Source organism: Schistocerca serialis, chromosome 2 (genome assembly GCF_023864345.2).
Source record: "Schistocerca serialis cubense isolate TAMUIC-IGC-003099 chromosome 2, iqSchSeri2.2, whole genome shotgun sequence".
Lineage (NCBI taxonomy): Eukaryota > Metazoa > Arthropoda > Insecta > Orthoptera > Acrididae > Schistocerca > Schistocerca serialis.
In genome coordinates, this window is record NC_064639.1 from 665517970 (window position 1) to 665532551 (window position 14582).

The window sequence follows — 14582 nt, forward strand, 5'->3', positions numbered from 1 at the left end:
CCCCCAAGTACTGATTGTTAGAAGTCTGCACCATTCGGGCCACTTCGTATCAACTGTTCTCTGTTCCACATTGCTGCCACACTCACAGACCCCAAATTTGTCACACTGTAATTGCCTACGAAGTGTTGTTGTGTCGTCTGTGTCAGCGGATGATACTTTTGTCTAAATGCACTATGCAGTATGAAGCACGATCACAAATGTTTACTAAATATTTTGAAAAATAATTTTCTCTTCTGCTCTTAGCGTTGTATTACAACAGTCTTAATGTAATTTCATATTCTGTGCTATAAATATGTACAGCATTTGAAGATGACCGTCTCTATAATGCGCATTCACGAATTCATGTTAGTTCCATTTGAAATTTACGTGATAGTAACTGATTGGTACGAGATACACGCACTCTTGTGTTGTCAGCGCTGCAAGAGTAGTGAACATTCACCCTCTCACATCCTACTGTGCGGCTGGTCCTGGCGGAGGTTCGATTCCTTCCTCGGGCATGGATGTGTGTGTTTGTCGTTAGGATAATTTAGGTTAAGTAGTGTGTAAGCTTAGGGACTGATGACCTTAGCAGTTAAGTCCCATAAGATTTCACGCACACACACACACACACACACACACACACATCCTATAACCCTTCTGCCTATTTTGCGTAGCTCTCTGACCAATTTACCAACGCTGATTAAAATCAAGCACATCTAAGAACTTTGCTGTCTATGTAGCACACCTCCGGAAAAAAACGCAACACCCAAAAGTATTGTGTTTTGTAGCGCCAGGGTATAATATGTGCATACCAAGGGGCTGCAGAGTTATTGATTCATTTGTCACGGTCATCAACGCCTAGAGGGTATTCAAATGGTCCATCTGTGGAACATTTCGGCACCTGTAGACCAGGTTCTGGACGTCAGCGTAGGACGGGCGCACTTGAAGATCGACGCATTGTGAAAGCGCCGGTGGCCGACCGAACATCATCCAGGAGAGGAATGTTGCTCCGTTGTCTTCAGAGATGAGAGTGGGGTTCTGTTAGAGATGGACTTACACGTATAAGTTGTAGACTTGCTGAGCCGCCTTCACCCACGACACACACGTCCCACCCGAGGCTTGATGGTGTGTGTGGTGTGCGTGTGTGTGGGTGGGGGGGGGGGGGGAGAGGAAGCAGGGTGAAGGGGCATTAGTTACAACTTCCAGTCTCATTTTCTGTTTTTGCAAGGTCAAGTAACTAGGTCCCGCTACATTATACCATCATGCTACCTCCATTTCTTCGGCAGGAAGGTGACAATGCACGTCTACTTGCGACTGCTGCGACGCAACGAGCTGGTCGTGGTGTACAACAACTGCCTTGGCCAGCAGAATCACCAAACAACTCGCAAGTTGAACCTGTATAGAACGTGATGAATCAGGAACTTAATCATTTTCGAGGGCTTGCAAGAATCTTTGCCGAAAAGAAACAAAAAGCGCAACATGTTTGAGACAATCTATCGCAGGATGCCATTGGCCACCTGTATGATCGTTTGAATGAGAGAATACACGCCTGCTTTGCTGCCAGATTGGGGTACGCTGTGTATTCATGTGACTATTTGGGCACATTTCACTGTTACATGGGTGTTTTGTTTGATCTGAAATTATCATATACTGCTACAACGATGAAGTATCTGATACGTCGCTTGTCATTAAAATGACGTTGTTCTTGAGGGTGTGGCCGCGCGGGGTAGCCGCGCTGTCTGAGGCGCCTTGCCACGGCTCGCGCGGCTGCCTCCATCGGAGGTTCGAGTCCTCCCTTGGGCATGGATGTGTGTGTCATCCTTAGCGTAAATTAGTTCAAGTTAGATTAAGTAGTGTGTAAGCAGTGACCTCAGCAGTTTGGTCCTATAGAACTTATCACAAATTTCCAATTTTTTTTTCCCTTGAGGGTGCTTCATTTTTTTCTGGCAGTGTATTTTTGGATGTTACTGAGCAGGAGAACTACACTCATAAGTTGAATAAGGTCCTCCCGAATACATCGATTCCATATTAGCGTGACAGTCTTGGGAAACCGGGCTAACGCGAGTAGCGATATCGTGGACTGATAAACTACTGTTTTGACGGACCGCTATCTTGCGGAATTCTGTCACGTGCTGGTAGACGTTTCTCTTACCTTCACGAGGTGTAATGCGATCTTTCCATAAACGACATTCAAATGCGATTTCATTATGAGAAACTTGAGACGTAATCTTTTCTTATCTACAGCATGTAGATAGTGTTTTATTTTTTATTCTTTTTTGTCGTTAAGCTGAGAGTCTAATCCCTCGCACGTGCAACCATTTCATACCACACTGACGTTTGTTGCATTCCGTTTGTATGGCGTTGGTGGTTAAAATTATTAAGACTTGAGTTAACCAGACACACATGTTCAGAAGGTATTTTTTTATTCATACGAAATTTTTCGATTTTAATTCCATCCAGAAAACTGCTGGTTGTTTCCCGGGAAATTTGAGGGAGTGGCCACGAAGCAGCAGCCGACATTAAAGGCGGGACGCGTTAGGCGATATGGGCTGAGCAAAGTGGTTGCCGCCCTTGGTTGCTGTTAAGTGGTCATAAAGTCCTCTGGCGGCCTTCGATCCGTTTCCATCCCGTACACCTCTTCGCTTCACTCGTTTATATCCGCGGCGCTGCACGTTTTATGTTGCGAAACGTGCTCTGTTCGAAGATCACTTTTGTAAACCAGAAAACTGTGCATGGCGTATCTACATCTACATCTCAATTTTGCAAGCCACTGTAAAGTGCAAGCCAGAGGGTACATCCTACCAATGTTATCGACCTTCGTTTCTACGAAGAGGATTCAATAAGTAATACAACACAATTCTTTCTGAAAGCAGGTTGGTTTTATTCAGGATTTTAATACACCATATTGTTCCTCACTCCTTTTGCTACAAAACTCTGCTTTTCGACGCAATTCCCGTTCAATGCGACGGCCTTACACCACCTTACTGGGAGGGACTTTACGTCCGCATGGTACCGTTCTACTGGTCGAGTTGGAGCCAACGAAATGTAATGTCGTGTGGATAGGGTCTCCCGTCGCGTAGACCGGTCGCCTGGTGCAAGTCATTTTAGTTGACACCATCGAACTGTAGGGTGGATGAGGAACAACAGTCCAACGAAGTTTTGTGAAGTTGTGTGTGAGGTCTGGCGTTGTCATAGAGAAGGTGAATTCGTTCGCTTTTTTGTGGCAATGAATACGTTGAAGTCGCTTCTTCATCTTCCTGAAGGTAGCACAGTATACACTTCAGAGTTGATCGTTGCACCGCGAGGGAGAACATCAAACAGAATAACCCCTTCAGAGCCACAGGAGACGGTTGCCATGACTTTACCGGCTGAGGGTGTGGCTTTGAACTTTTTCTTCGGAGGAGAGCTGGTGTGGCGCTCCATGAATTACCGGTTCGATTGCAGTTCGAAGTCATGAAGTAATGAATTCATATGTCACCGTCTGTGACGATGTTCCACAAAAATTGTCAAGTATCACCCTCTAAAGTGCAAACAAGCCCACACAGATGGACCTTCGATGCTCTTTACGGTATTCTGTTAGGCGCGAGGAGCCCAGCAGGTACACACTTCTGAGAGCCACAATTGGTGGACGAGCGTGTCAGCAATACCAACAGAGACGTCAAGTTGAGCAGCGAAGTGTTTGATTGTGATCCATCGATCACGCATGTTTAAATTCAAGTTTTCTGGAAGCTGTGGTCGTGTGCAGTAATAGCATGCAAACGTCTCGTAGACCGGCACTACAGAATCCTGCAAACGAATGCCGCAAGTGAGCGTACAGAGACTGCATACACGGTACGTACCTCAAGTAAAATAGTTTAACGCAGAACAGTCAGTCAGAATAAGTATTTTTACAGACACGGGCTTATGTGGATAATTCTATAAAGAATTCAAAATGTCTCCAACATAGATCACCCTAATTGCTAATATTTTCGGAGAGTAAATTTGATACCTTGCAGACGTGATTGAAATGACCAGAAACACTGCATCAAGATAATAATTTGCTAGTTGGATGTTCTGCGGACCATTTGTAAGACATGCAGTACTGAAGTGGAATGAATAAGTTTACAGCCTGTTAAATTAATTCATGGTTAGGCACACGTACATGTTGACTTTTATACATATAGACTTCTGTACGTATTTAGCTTTGCTACCTGTCATGTACTTTATATAATTTGACAAATGGTCAAAGGTTTTGGTTCAAATGGTTCAAATGGTTCTGAGCACTATGGGACTTCTGAGGTCATTAGTCCCCTAGAACTTAGAACTACTGAAACCTAACTAACCTAAGGACATCACAAACATCCATGCCCGAGGCAGGATTCGAGCCTGCGACCGTAGCAGCAGCGCGGTTCCAGTCTGAAGCGCCTAGAACCGCTCGGCCACCCTGGCCGGCTAAAGGTTTTGGAAACCGTACAATTCACCTCATTGTTAGCTAAAACCAATTGTAGTAGGGAGTCTACTACTACTGTAATTACGCAGGCCTTTATTACTTCAGATAATGAGTAGATTGTTTGCAACAAACTTCATGAGAAAATTTATATTTAGTGCGGTGCTGCAATTGTAATACCCAACTTCCCTTATAAAATCTTTTTAAGTGTTTTTTGTATTGACAATTTTCTTTCTTAAATGTTGTTTACCTTTTAATACATATTTATAAGACATTAGTGAATGAAAACCTACACTGAACCACTCGTCTTTTTCTCACCAAGACTTGGCAGTGCATGAAGCAGAAAAATGGCTGACCGTGGTTGCTCACGAACAAGCTATTGAAAGCGACAAAATACAGACGCGCGCAACTAACACGAGGAAAAGAAAAAGGAAGGCGCAGTCCAGCAGCTTGGTTGGGACGTCTTCCTGCGTCACCAACATCCTCCCCTTCTTGCACACTCAGATCGTCTCTCCGCTGGTCTCTACCCAACAATCTTCAAAAGAATTTTCTCGATAGCAACTTGGTTACATTCAACGCGAATATAATAGGGAAAACAGAGAAAATATTTTAGGGTCATGAGAAAATAATATATAATAGAAGATAAAGCGTTATTGATTATAATTTTACCATGGTTTGCGGCCACGGTCATGTAATACTTTTTAAATGAAACTATCGTCATTTCATGCATTATATAACAAAATTTAATATATTTCGACAGTGACATCGTTACTGAAGAGTGATAATGCACAACACTGTGGTACTTGCAAATGGACAAAGGCCTAGACCTTGACTGTATTGAAGAATAAGCTACCTACACAGTCAAATGGCGGAGCTTTCATTTGAAAGCATTACTGATTAACTTGTAAACACAAAAAAACGTAGCCGAATAGCTATCTGCTGTTGTACCCTATTTAGCGTATCCATAGCGATGCGACGAGCGAGGAGTGGCTGATTGTGCTTTTTTTCTTGTGTTTGTGCAGGAGAGGGCAAGCGAGGAGACGGTCGCCACTGCGACCTGTGCGGCTGTTCGGAACCCACGGTGCGCTGCGAGCAGTGCTCCAGCCAGGTGTTCTGCTACAGCTGCGACGACATGTACCACAGGCACCCCAAGCGACAGACCCACCACAGGAAGGTACGTCTGCTGGCTATCCACCCTGCTGACCAAGTTCTTATCTTGGAACGTATCGTGTGAACACAGTGACAGGCCACAATCGTGTATGCTAAGTCAAGGTGAAAACTGCAAGACATGGTAACAAAACACTGTACTTTTACGGAAAAAAGGCCCAAGCGACACAAACCACCGCTTGGTGCTCCAAGCTAAAAGGGATTTCTTACACAGGACGAGTCACAGTTAGTAGCGGCCCTTGAGGCGCCAGGCTAAGAGGGGTGCTAGGGGCGTCCAAGTGCAAGATTTATGTACAGTGCGTATCACAATTAGTAGCGAAAACTGACCCTGGTAAAAGTGTACGAGAGAAAAGAAGGAGGGACGGGGGAGAGAGGGGGGAGGAGGGGCAGGCGAGGGCGACAAATGATAAGACGCTTGTGTGGATAAATGTTTTCGAACCCAACCTGAATGGATCCCATTCCTGTAGGACCTTTCCGCTAAGCCTGTAAAAGACCCATCCCACTGCCGAGTCCCTTAACTTCTTCATTTGACTCAAGAAGACACTGAAGAGCCAAAGAAACTGGTACACCTGCCTAATATAGAGTACGGCCCCCGCGAGCAAGCAGAAGTGCCGTAACACGAAATGGCATATAGTCGAGTAATGTCTGAAGTAGTGCTGGAGGTAACTGACGCCACGAATACTGCAGGGCTGTCCATAAATCGGTAAGAGTACTAGAGCGTGGAGACCTCTTCCGAACAGCACGTTGCAAGGCATCCCATATGTGCTCAATAATGTTCATGTCTGGGGAGTTTGGCGGCCAACGGAAGTGTTTAAACTCAGAAGAGTGTTCCTTGAGCCATTCTGTAGTAATTCTGGACGTGTGGGGCTCCTGCCAGAATTGCCCAAGTCAGTCGGAATGCGCGATGCGCGTGAAGGGATGCAGTTGATCAGACAGAAAACTTATGTGCGTGTCACCTGTCAGACTCGTTTCTAGACATATCAGGGGCCCATACCACTCCAACCGCACGCGCCCCACACCAATACAGAGCCTCCACCAGAAAGAGAAGAGAGGACGGGATAGATCAAGGAAGAGTGCTGAGATGGAAATGGGGAGAGAGATGGAGGGAGGATGAGATGGACTGGGAGAGCGGTCAGGAGGAGATGGATAGGAACTAGAGGAAGAAAGGATGCACAAAGAGAAGTAGGAGGATAATATGGAAAGAGAAAGGGAGAAGGAGGTGGAGGACAACGAGATGGAGGAAGACTGCAATGTAAAAAGGGGAGGGAGGTGGAGGAAATGGACAGAGAGGGAGGTAGGAGGAAGTGTGTGCAATGTATGTTCGTTGGCACACTTCGGCGAAGTAATGGGTAACAGGCCAGTTGTTACATGAATAGATCGTTACTTGCAATTACTCTTCTCTCCTGGCAAAACCTGAATTTAATCTCACATGGTCTTAGGTTAGAGAGTGCACTTCCAATTCACTTACAGAAGTTCGAGACATATTCGTGTCAAGCCTTTTTATGTTCTTGTTTTCACACATCGGTTTACGTTAGCCAAACTATGTGAAACAATTCACTTCTGATTTGGCAATAATTTCAGATTTATATTGCGAGAACTGTGACGATTTTTGTCGTAGCACAGTTTGTTCACTTCGTGCCTCTTGTTTTGTTTGTGTGCAATGAGTGTTGCAATCTAATCAACGATTCCTCCCTTTCCGTTAGTTTTTTCTGTGTGTGTGTGTGTGTGTGTGTGTGTGTGCGTGTAGTAAGCAGCTGAGAAGAATGCCTGTGAGGGATGAGGCACAAAGGAAGACACAGTCTCTCTCCTCGTTCCTCTCCACCTCACATCTGCATGTTGTCTGTTACTAGTTATCCGCTAACTACACTACTGGCCATGAAAATTGGTACATCATGAAGAAATGCAGATGATAAACGGGTATTCATTGGACAAATATATTATACTGGAACTGACATGTGATTACATTTTCAAGCAATTTGGGTGCATAGATCCTGAAAATCAGTACCCAGAGCAACCACCTCTGTCCGTAATAAAGGCCTTGATACGCCAGGGCATTGAGTCAAACAGAGCTTGGATGGCGTGTACAGATACAGCTGCCCATGCAGCTTCAACACGAAACCACAGTTCATCAAGAGTAGTGACTGGCGTATTGTGACGAGCCAGTTGCTCGGCCACCATTGACCAGACGTTTTCAATTGGTGAGTGATCTGGAGAATGTTCTGGCCAGGGCAGCAGTCGAACATTTTCAGTATCCAGAAAGGCCCGTACAGGACCTGCAACATGCGGTTGTCCATTATCCTGCTGAAATGTAGGATTTCGCAGGGATCGAATGAAGGGTAGAGCCAAGGGTCGTAACACATCTGAAATGTAACGTCCACTGTTCAAAGTACCGACAATGCGAACAAGAGGTGACCGAGACGTGTAACCAATGGCACCCCATACCATCACGCTGGGTGATACACCAGTATGGCGATGACGAATACACGCTTCCAATGGGCGTTCACCGCGATGTCGCCAAACACGGATGCGACCATCATGATGCTGTAAACAGAACCTGGATTCATCCGAAAAAATGACGTTTTGCCATTCGTCCACCCTGGTTCGTCGTTGAGTACACCATCGCAGGCGCTCCTGTCTGTGATGCAGCGTCAAGGGTAACCTCAGTCCATGGTCTCCGAGCAGACAGTCCATGCTGCGGCAAACGTCGTCTAACTGTTCGTGCAGATGGTTGTTGTCTTGCAAACGTCCCCATGTGTTGACTGAGGGATCGAGACGTATCTGCACGATCCGTTACAGCCATGCGGATAAGATGTCTGTCATCTCGACTGCTAGTGATACGAGGCCGTTGGTATCCAGCACGGCGTTCCGTATTACCCTCCTGAATCCACCGATGCCATATTTTGCTAACAGTCATTGGATCTCGACCAACGCGAGCAGCAATGTCGCGATACGATAAACCGCAATGGCGATAGGCTACAATCCGACCTTTATCAAAGTCGGAAACGTGATGGTACGCGTTTCTCCTCCTTACACGAGGCATCGCAACAACGTTTCACCAGGCAACGCCGGTCAACTGGTGTTTGTGTATGAGAAATCGGTTGGAAACGTTCCTCATGTCAGCACGTAGTAGGTGTCACCACCGGCGCCAACCTTGTGTGAATGCTCTGAAAAGCTAATGATTTGCTTATCACAGCATCTTCTTCCTGTCGGTTAAATTGCGCGTCTGTAGCACGTCATGTTCGTGGTATAGCAATTTTAATGTCCAGTAATGTATTTCCTTAGCAGTAGACTACAGTAGACTTGTTGTGTTAAGATGCTCGCTGTTAATGGCCTTTCTGTTTCTTTTATTTTCTTATATTCAGCAACAGTGAGAAAAGGGATAAGACTAATAAAACATGCAAGTTGACATCACGACCACAATGTGAGCAACAAATAGATAAAAAAACGCATGTAGTAGTTATTGCATACACCGCAATAGTATTAATAAATAACTGATGTAGCATAGGCACACAATATGACTGTTTAATGCACACTGCCCAGCATAAAAAACAGAAGCATTCAGAAGGAGATAAGGAAACAAAACGTATCTTCACAGTTGAGAATCATGTGAAGCTATTTCAGAGATTACAATATTGAATCAGATTTCCGAACAACTTGCCAGTATGAGCCCACTGTTCAGTATGTCGTTGCATCGCATCTGGCCTAAATGCTTGCTATGATTTCGTTTGGAAGAGTTTCATAAAGCCATTGTATGTCCTCCTGAGGCAAGCTGGTCCACAACTGCTATAACTGGTCCTTGGACACTGGTACTGAAACAGAGTTGATGTCCAAGCTTGTTCCACGTATTGGGGACAGATCTGTGGATCCTGATTGCTACTGGGAGTACCTCAACATCACGCAGATTCTGTCGCATAAGAGGTAACACGTAAGGACGCTTGGTGTTTGTCGTAGTTTTGTGTCTTCAGACTTCGCTCAATCACTACCAACCATTGACCTGTAGCAATACCCGATGGCTCTCCGCAACATGACACCAGTAGTGACAATGCTGTGCCTCTCCAAAACGTTAGAAGAATTGGACCTCTACTCAGGTCACCACCACGCTCACGGACAGTGGTAATCCATGGCAGTGCAGAAAACAGATTCATGACGTGCACAATTCAATGCACTTCATCAACACACCATGCTTCCTTATCATGGCACGTACCCAAACGCAGCTGTTTGTGTTGTGGCGTTAACAGCAGCCTATACATGACACAGTAATTCCCCAGTCTGGCTGCTGACAGTCTCTGACCAATGCTGTGAGATGGCAGGGAGACCATTACATGTTCTCGGATGGTAGGCACAGATGTGAAAGGTTAACAATGTGCTTTGGGCACAATATCGCTACCCTCCCTTGTGATAGTCAGTCATGGTCGACTGGAACTTTGATGACGAGTTTGCCTGTCCTCACGTTCCCATACAGCTCAACATTGCACCAGCATCACATCCGAATGCCCTACAACTCTGGTTTTTTCACTATTCGGCCGACTGCACAATGATGCCTCTTCCAAACTGTTTCCTGTGCTGATAACACTGTCTCACGCGAGTTCATGGTATCTCCATGTCCTTCAGTGATCTCTCAACATCGGCTGCTGTTCACGCCCGTATATACCCTAGCTGGTAACAAAACTAAGCATGAAGAACATTGTGGTGGCCATTATAACTCTCTAGGGAATTATAGCTATACCGATTTACATTCCCCTGAATGGTGTGCATGTGTATGAAGCTACGGTGACAGCTGGACATGTCTTTGAATCTATTCGGTGTTGATATCATTGTACACTTTTTAAGATAAAGTGTACTATTCAGCCCAGAGCAAGCCACATTGCACGCTCTGACTCACAGCTGCACTCATGTTGTATACATTCTCATATAGTATGGACAGTGTAACAGTGTGTGTGTGTGTGTGTGTGTGTGTGTGTGTGTGTGTTTTGCAAACATAAGGTGTGTCAGGCTAAAGAGTGGGATTGGGGAGAGGATGACATAATTGTATCTTTAAATGTACTGTGTAATAAGGATCCTATGTTGGTGGTCCACAGCCGCTGGACCTGAACCGCTTCAACACGTTCCGGCCGCCGCTGCCCCCTAAGGGAGAACACAGCGCCGCCCCCGTGCCGCCCCCACGTCGCAACAAGCGCCCAGGCAGTCGTACCAGCTCACCGTTGCCACACGCAGTGCACCAGGTAAGCAGCCAGTGCTGCGCCCTCAGCTAGGACACTGCCTTCCCTTTGGTACCGCCTCTCTGCCTCAAACGAGCTGAACACCTACCTCCTCATCAAAAAACAGCTTCCACTTTTAAAGACAACAGCATTTCTTTACCGTAGAATCTATCATCACACTGCATTTGGCTCGTGCCTAGAAACGTGAACTATTTACCATAAACATACCAGTTACTTTTTAAGCTTCGTCTTGCATCTGACTACACATGTTCCACGGTATATATCATAAGAAATGAGGTATATGCAGGAAATTCTGAATATCATACAAATCATATTGCTGCTCTTTAGAAACCTGTATGTAAACTGCACTACATGTCATGCATTGCTGTTATTTGCATAGGTTAGCATGATAAAATGGTTGTGATTACTGTTAATGGTACACACATGTATACAATATTTTGACAAGATCTGCATAATTAAAAAATCGTGATAAATTATTTAATTGCGTACTACATTGTAGGATAAATGTCGAAAGGTTCACTACTTTCTGAAAAATTCAATATATTTAAATTGGCATAACTTATGAATAAAAATAATTTTACAGTTTCAAATTTTATTCAAATTGCTGTGTTCTCCTTCAAGGCTGGGAATAAATAACTGGTGAAAACATCCCTTTTCCATTTAAATTAGAAACTGGTTATAGGGTAACTATTACTGAATATAATTTATTAAATGATTATTACTTGTTGATTTGTCTGTAGAAGGACATTGAGCCAATATTCATCCGCATACAACGATGTGTTTTCTCTGGCACCATAACATTTGAATATTTCCTAGTTTCCCTTCTTTTTCAGCGATACAAAACTTCATATAAATTATATTTATATAACATTTAAAAACAAAAAGTGCATAATTCTATGAGAGAGATTTTTTGTTTAGAACTGTTTGGTGTATTTCTGTGGTATATAACGTTTCAATTCCTATAGTCTTGTGTAACTTACGTTTTTTTCACTTTAGGAATAGAGATGACGATTTCATAATAGTATTTCAGCCCAGATATTTAATGTAACTTACTGCCATAATTAAACGTCGGATATGACACTGTGTTCATTGTATCAACACTGCCCTTTTGTCCCCATAGCTAAGTAAGATATAAAATCACTAATATGAAAACATACAAGTCTCATTAACCACAAGGGTTATCTATAAGAACAGATATCTTTCGAGTAACATTATATCATAGTATATTGGAGGTAAACTTTTTGTCAGTGAAGAAAGTTTTATTGTTGAAATCTTATTAGTGTTGACATTTGGTTTGATTTTTAAATAAGTAACATATTGTAAATTTAAAGCAAAGGTATATGGCAATGAAATGTTGTAAAGTTATAAGATGTATGTAAATACTCCAGAATATTATGTATACATTTTATTTTCTGATAAAAATATGTTATTTCTGTTGTAATACAGTCATATGTTATTATTCTTGTAAAAAAACGTTCACAATATATTTTTTATGAAAAGTTGTGCCTTTGTTCATTCACTGAAAACCACACCTCACATATATGTATTTTATGTAATGTCTCATATCTATGTTAGAAAAAATATATGTTTATTCCAAGTAACTGGAAAATACAGTGAGTAAATATCTGATTACTAATTATCTATTTAAAACCCTCTTCACAAACTGAAAAATATGATCTTATTTGTCTGGTCTCCTCTAAATCATAGTAAGGGAGCAGTTGATATCGCCAGGTAGTGACGTGACTGATGGACCACCATGCAGACAGAAGAATATTTAACCTTTCATGAAAACAGATGGATCCATACATAGCTGAATGAAAATATAATGTTCAAATGAGAAGTATAATATGAAAATTTAGATTAATATACCTGTAGCACTGGAACCAAAGATCAAAATTTGTGTAAGCTGTTTAATTATGTGATTTGCTAGGAATCATGTATACATAATTTGCATGCCAATTTATAATACTAGTGCAAATTATTCTCCACTAATCATCATTAAATCTGCCAGGAAATAATTCTGGCATTTGTTTCTTTAGCATGGTGATCCCATGTTACGGTGTGACTGAGATATTCAACTCGTTTTGTACTTGGATACACTGTTTTTTATCTTGTTTAAATTAGGGCCCACCATTGCCAAAGAAGGAATTTTCTATCAAGGATAAAATGGGAAGCCTAAGGAGGATAATGAGTACTCGACCTCTTCCTGAAACGCCAAACAACAAAGTTCAATGTAAGAGCACTTATTACAGTGGTAAGACATATGTTATAAGGAAGATATGTTTAAAGTAATTACAATTTTTGCTTGAGATTGCTCCACTATACAGCAACAGGAACAAAAATACTAACATTTTGAATCAAATTATTTTCAGCATACTGTAATTTTTATTAATATAGTGTGTGAGTGAATACTAATGATTCAGTTCTGAAAGAAGTAGTTCAAGAAGTTTCAAGATTTAGTTTGTTTTTCTGAGTTGTGTAAATGTGATATTCTTGCAATTTGTATTTTTATTTGAAACTATTGATAAATGGTGTTACTTATGACTAGATAGATGCAAAGAAGGTACTTGAGAAATACTGGTAAGCAAAATAGACCTGCCCTCAGTAATTATTTCAGCAACAATAAAATAATACATATTTGTGGAGATGTATCTCTTTGGCATGGAATCACACACACACGCGCACACACACACACACACATACACACACACACACACACACACACACACACATAGATACCTAAGCTTGTGTCAGCAGGGGAAAGAGAGAACTAAAACTAAAATGATAGTAATAGCAGGAAAAGACGCCACAACCATAAATGTGTATAGTTATACTTTAATCAAAATTAGTGACGCACTTTAGGTGGCTATAAAGGTTTTTATATGTGTCTAATAGAACTAAGGACTGCTTCAAGAAAGACACTAACCAGTACCTTTTTCTGTTGGTCCTACTGCTTCTGGATGGTTCTTATTAGTCTGTATAAATAAATAATATACAACAGACAACTAGTTCATTTGAATAAATCCATATTTTAGCAATTTGAACATTTTCATACTTTCATCAGTGGTCAATACTGATTGAACCGACAGCATATGATGCAGAGTGATACACACTGGTCTACATAATGAGTTTCAGTATCAGTAGATCTTAACATTTTGTCAGGATTCCAAATGAAGGGTATCTGCTAAATACAACTTCAGCTTCATAATGGTCTTCCTTTTCTTAACTGTGTGAAAATTTTACAGCTTGTGTATACGAGATTTGTGATGAAAATGATATAGACAGCTGGCCTGTTCCTTTTCAAGCAGTGGATGACAAAAAAGACCTATGAAATACTAAGTGACAGTCAATTCAAAATATCTTTGCTCTTGTCTTGTCAGATTGTTTTGATTTTCGTTTTCTTTATCTTCGTTAATCAAATATCCGTTTAATACTGCACTGCAATAGCTCCAAACCTTGAAAATACTGTATTACCACTATTATAACACAGTTGAGATAATGAATCTCATTGTTGATGTATAAGGTTATGACCAACATCATATCATTCATACAATTATTTTGAATGTTATAGGTTGATAACATGATATAACTTCTGAGTCAATTACTTGAGTCAGAATGCATTACCCTGTGTAGTGACACATGGTAGCTGCAAGTATGGTCAAATTTAGTAGCCATATTCTGAGGGTGTTTATTCTCTTGTAACATTTTAACTATTGGTACATTTTAAATATTCAAAATACTTTTTAGTGGTAACTAATACATTTCAACTGTCTGTTTTGATACCTATTATT

General features: G+C 42.1%; 1 protein-coding gene across 1 annotated transcript in view; it reads left to right on the forward strand.

Annotated features, from left to right (window-relative positions):
* Nucleotides 1-14582, forward strand: part of LOC126456317 (E3 ubiquitin-protein ligase lubel) — a 464483-nt gene that overhangs the window by 233339 nt on the left and 216562 nt on the right. Inside the window, exons 4-6 of the mRNA XM_050092068.1 lie at nucleotides 5428-5579; nucleotides 10651-10794; nucleotides 12916-13024. Of these exons, the coding sequence (XP_049948025.1) occupies nucleotides 5428-5579; nucleotides 10651-10794; nucleotides 12916-13024 (405 nt within the window). The remainder of the gene's footprint in view (nucleotides 1-5427; nucleotides 5580-10650; nucleotides 10795-12915; nucleotides 13025-14582) is intronic.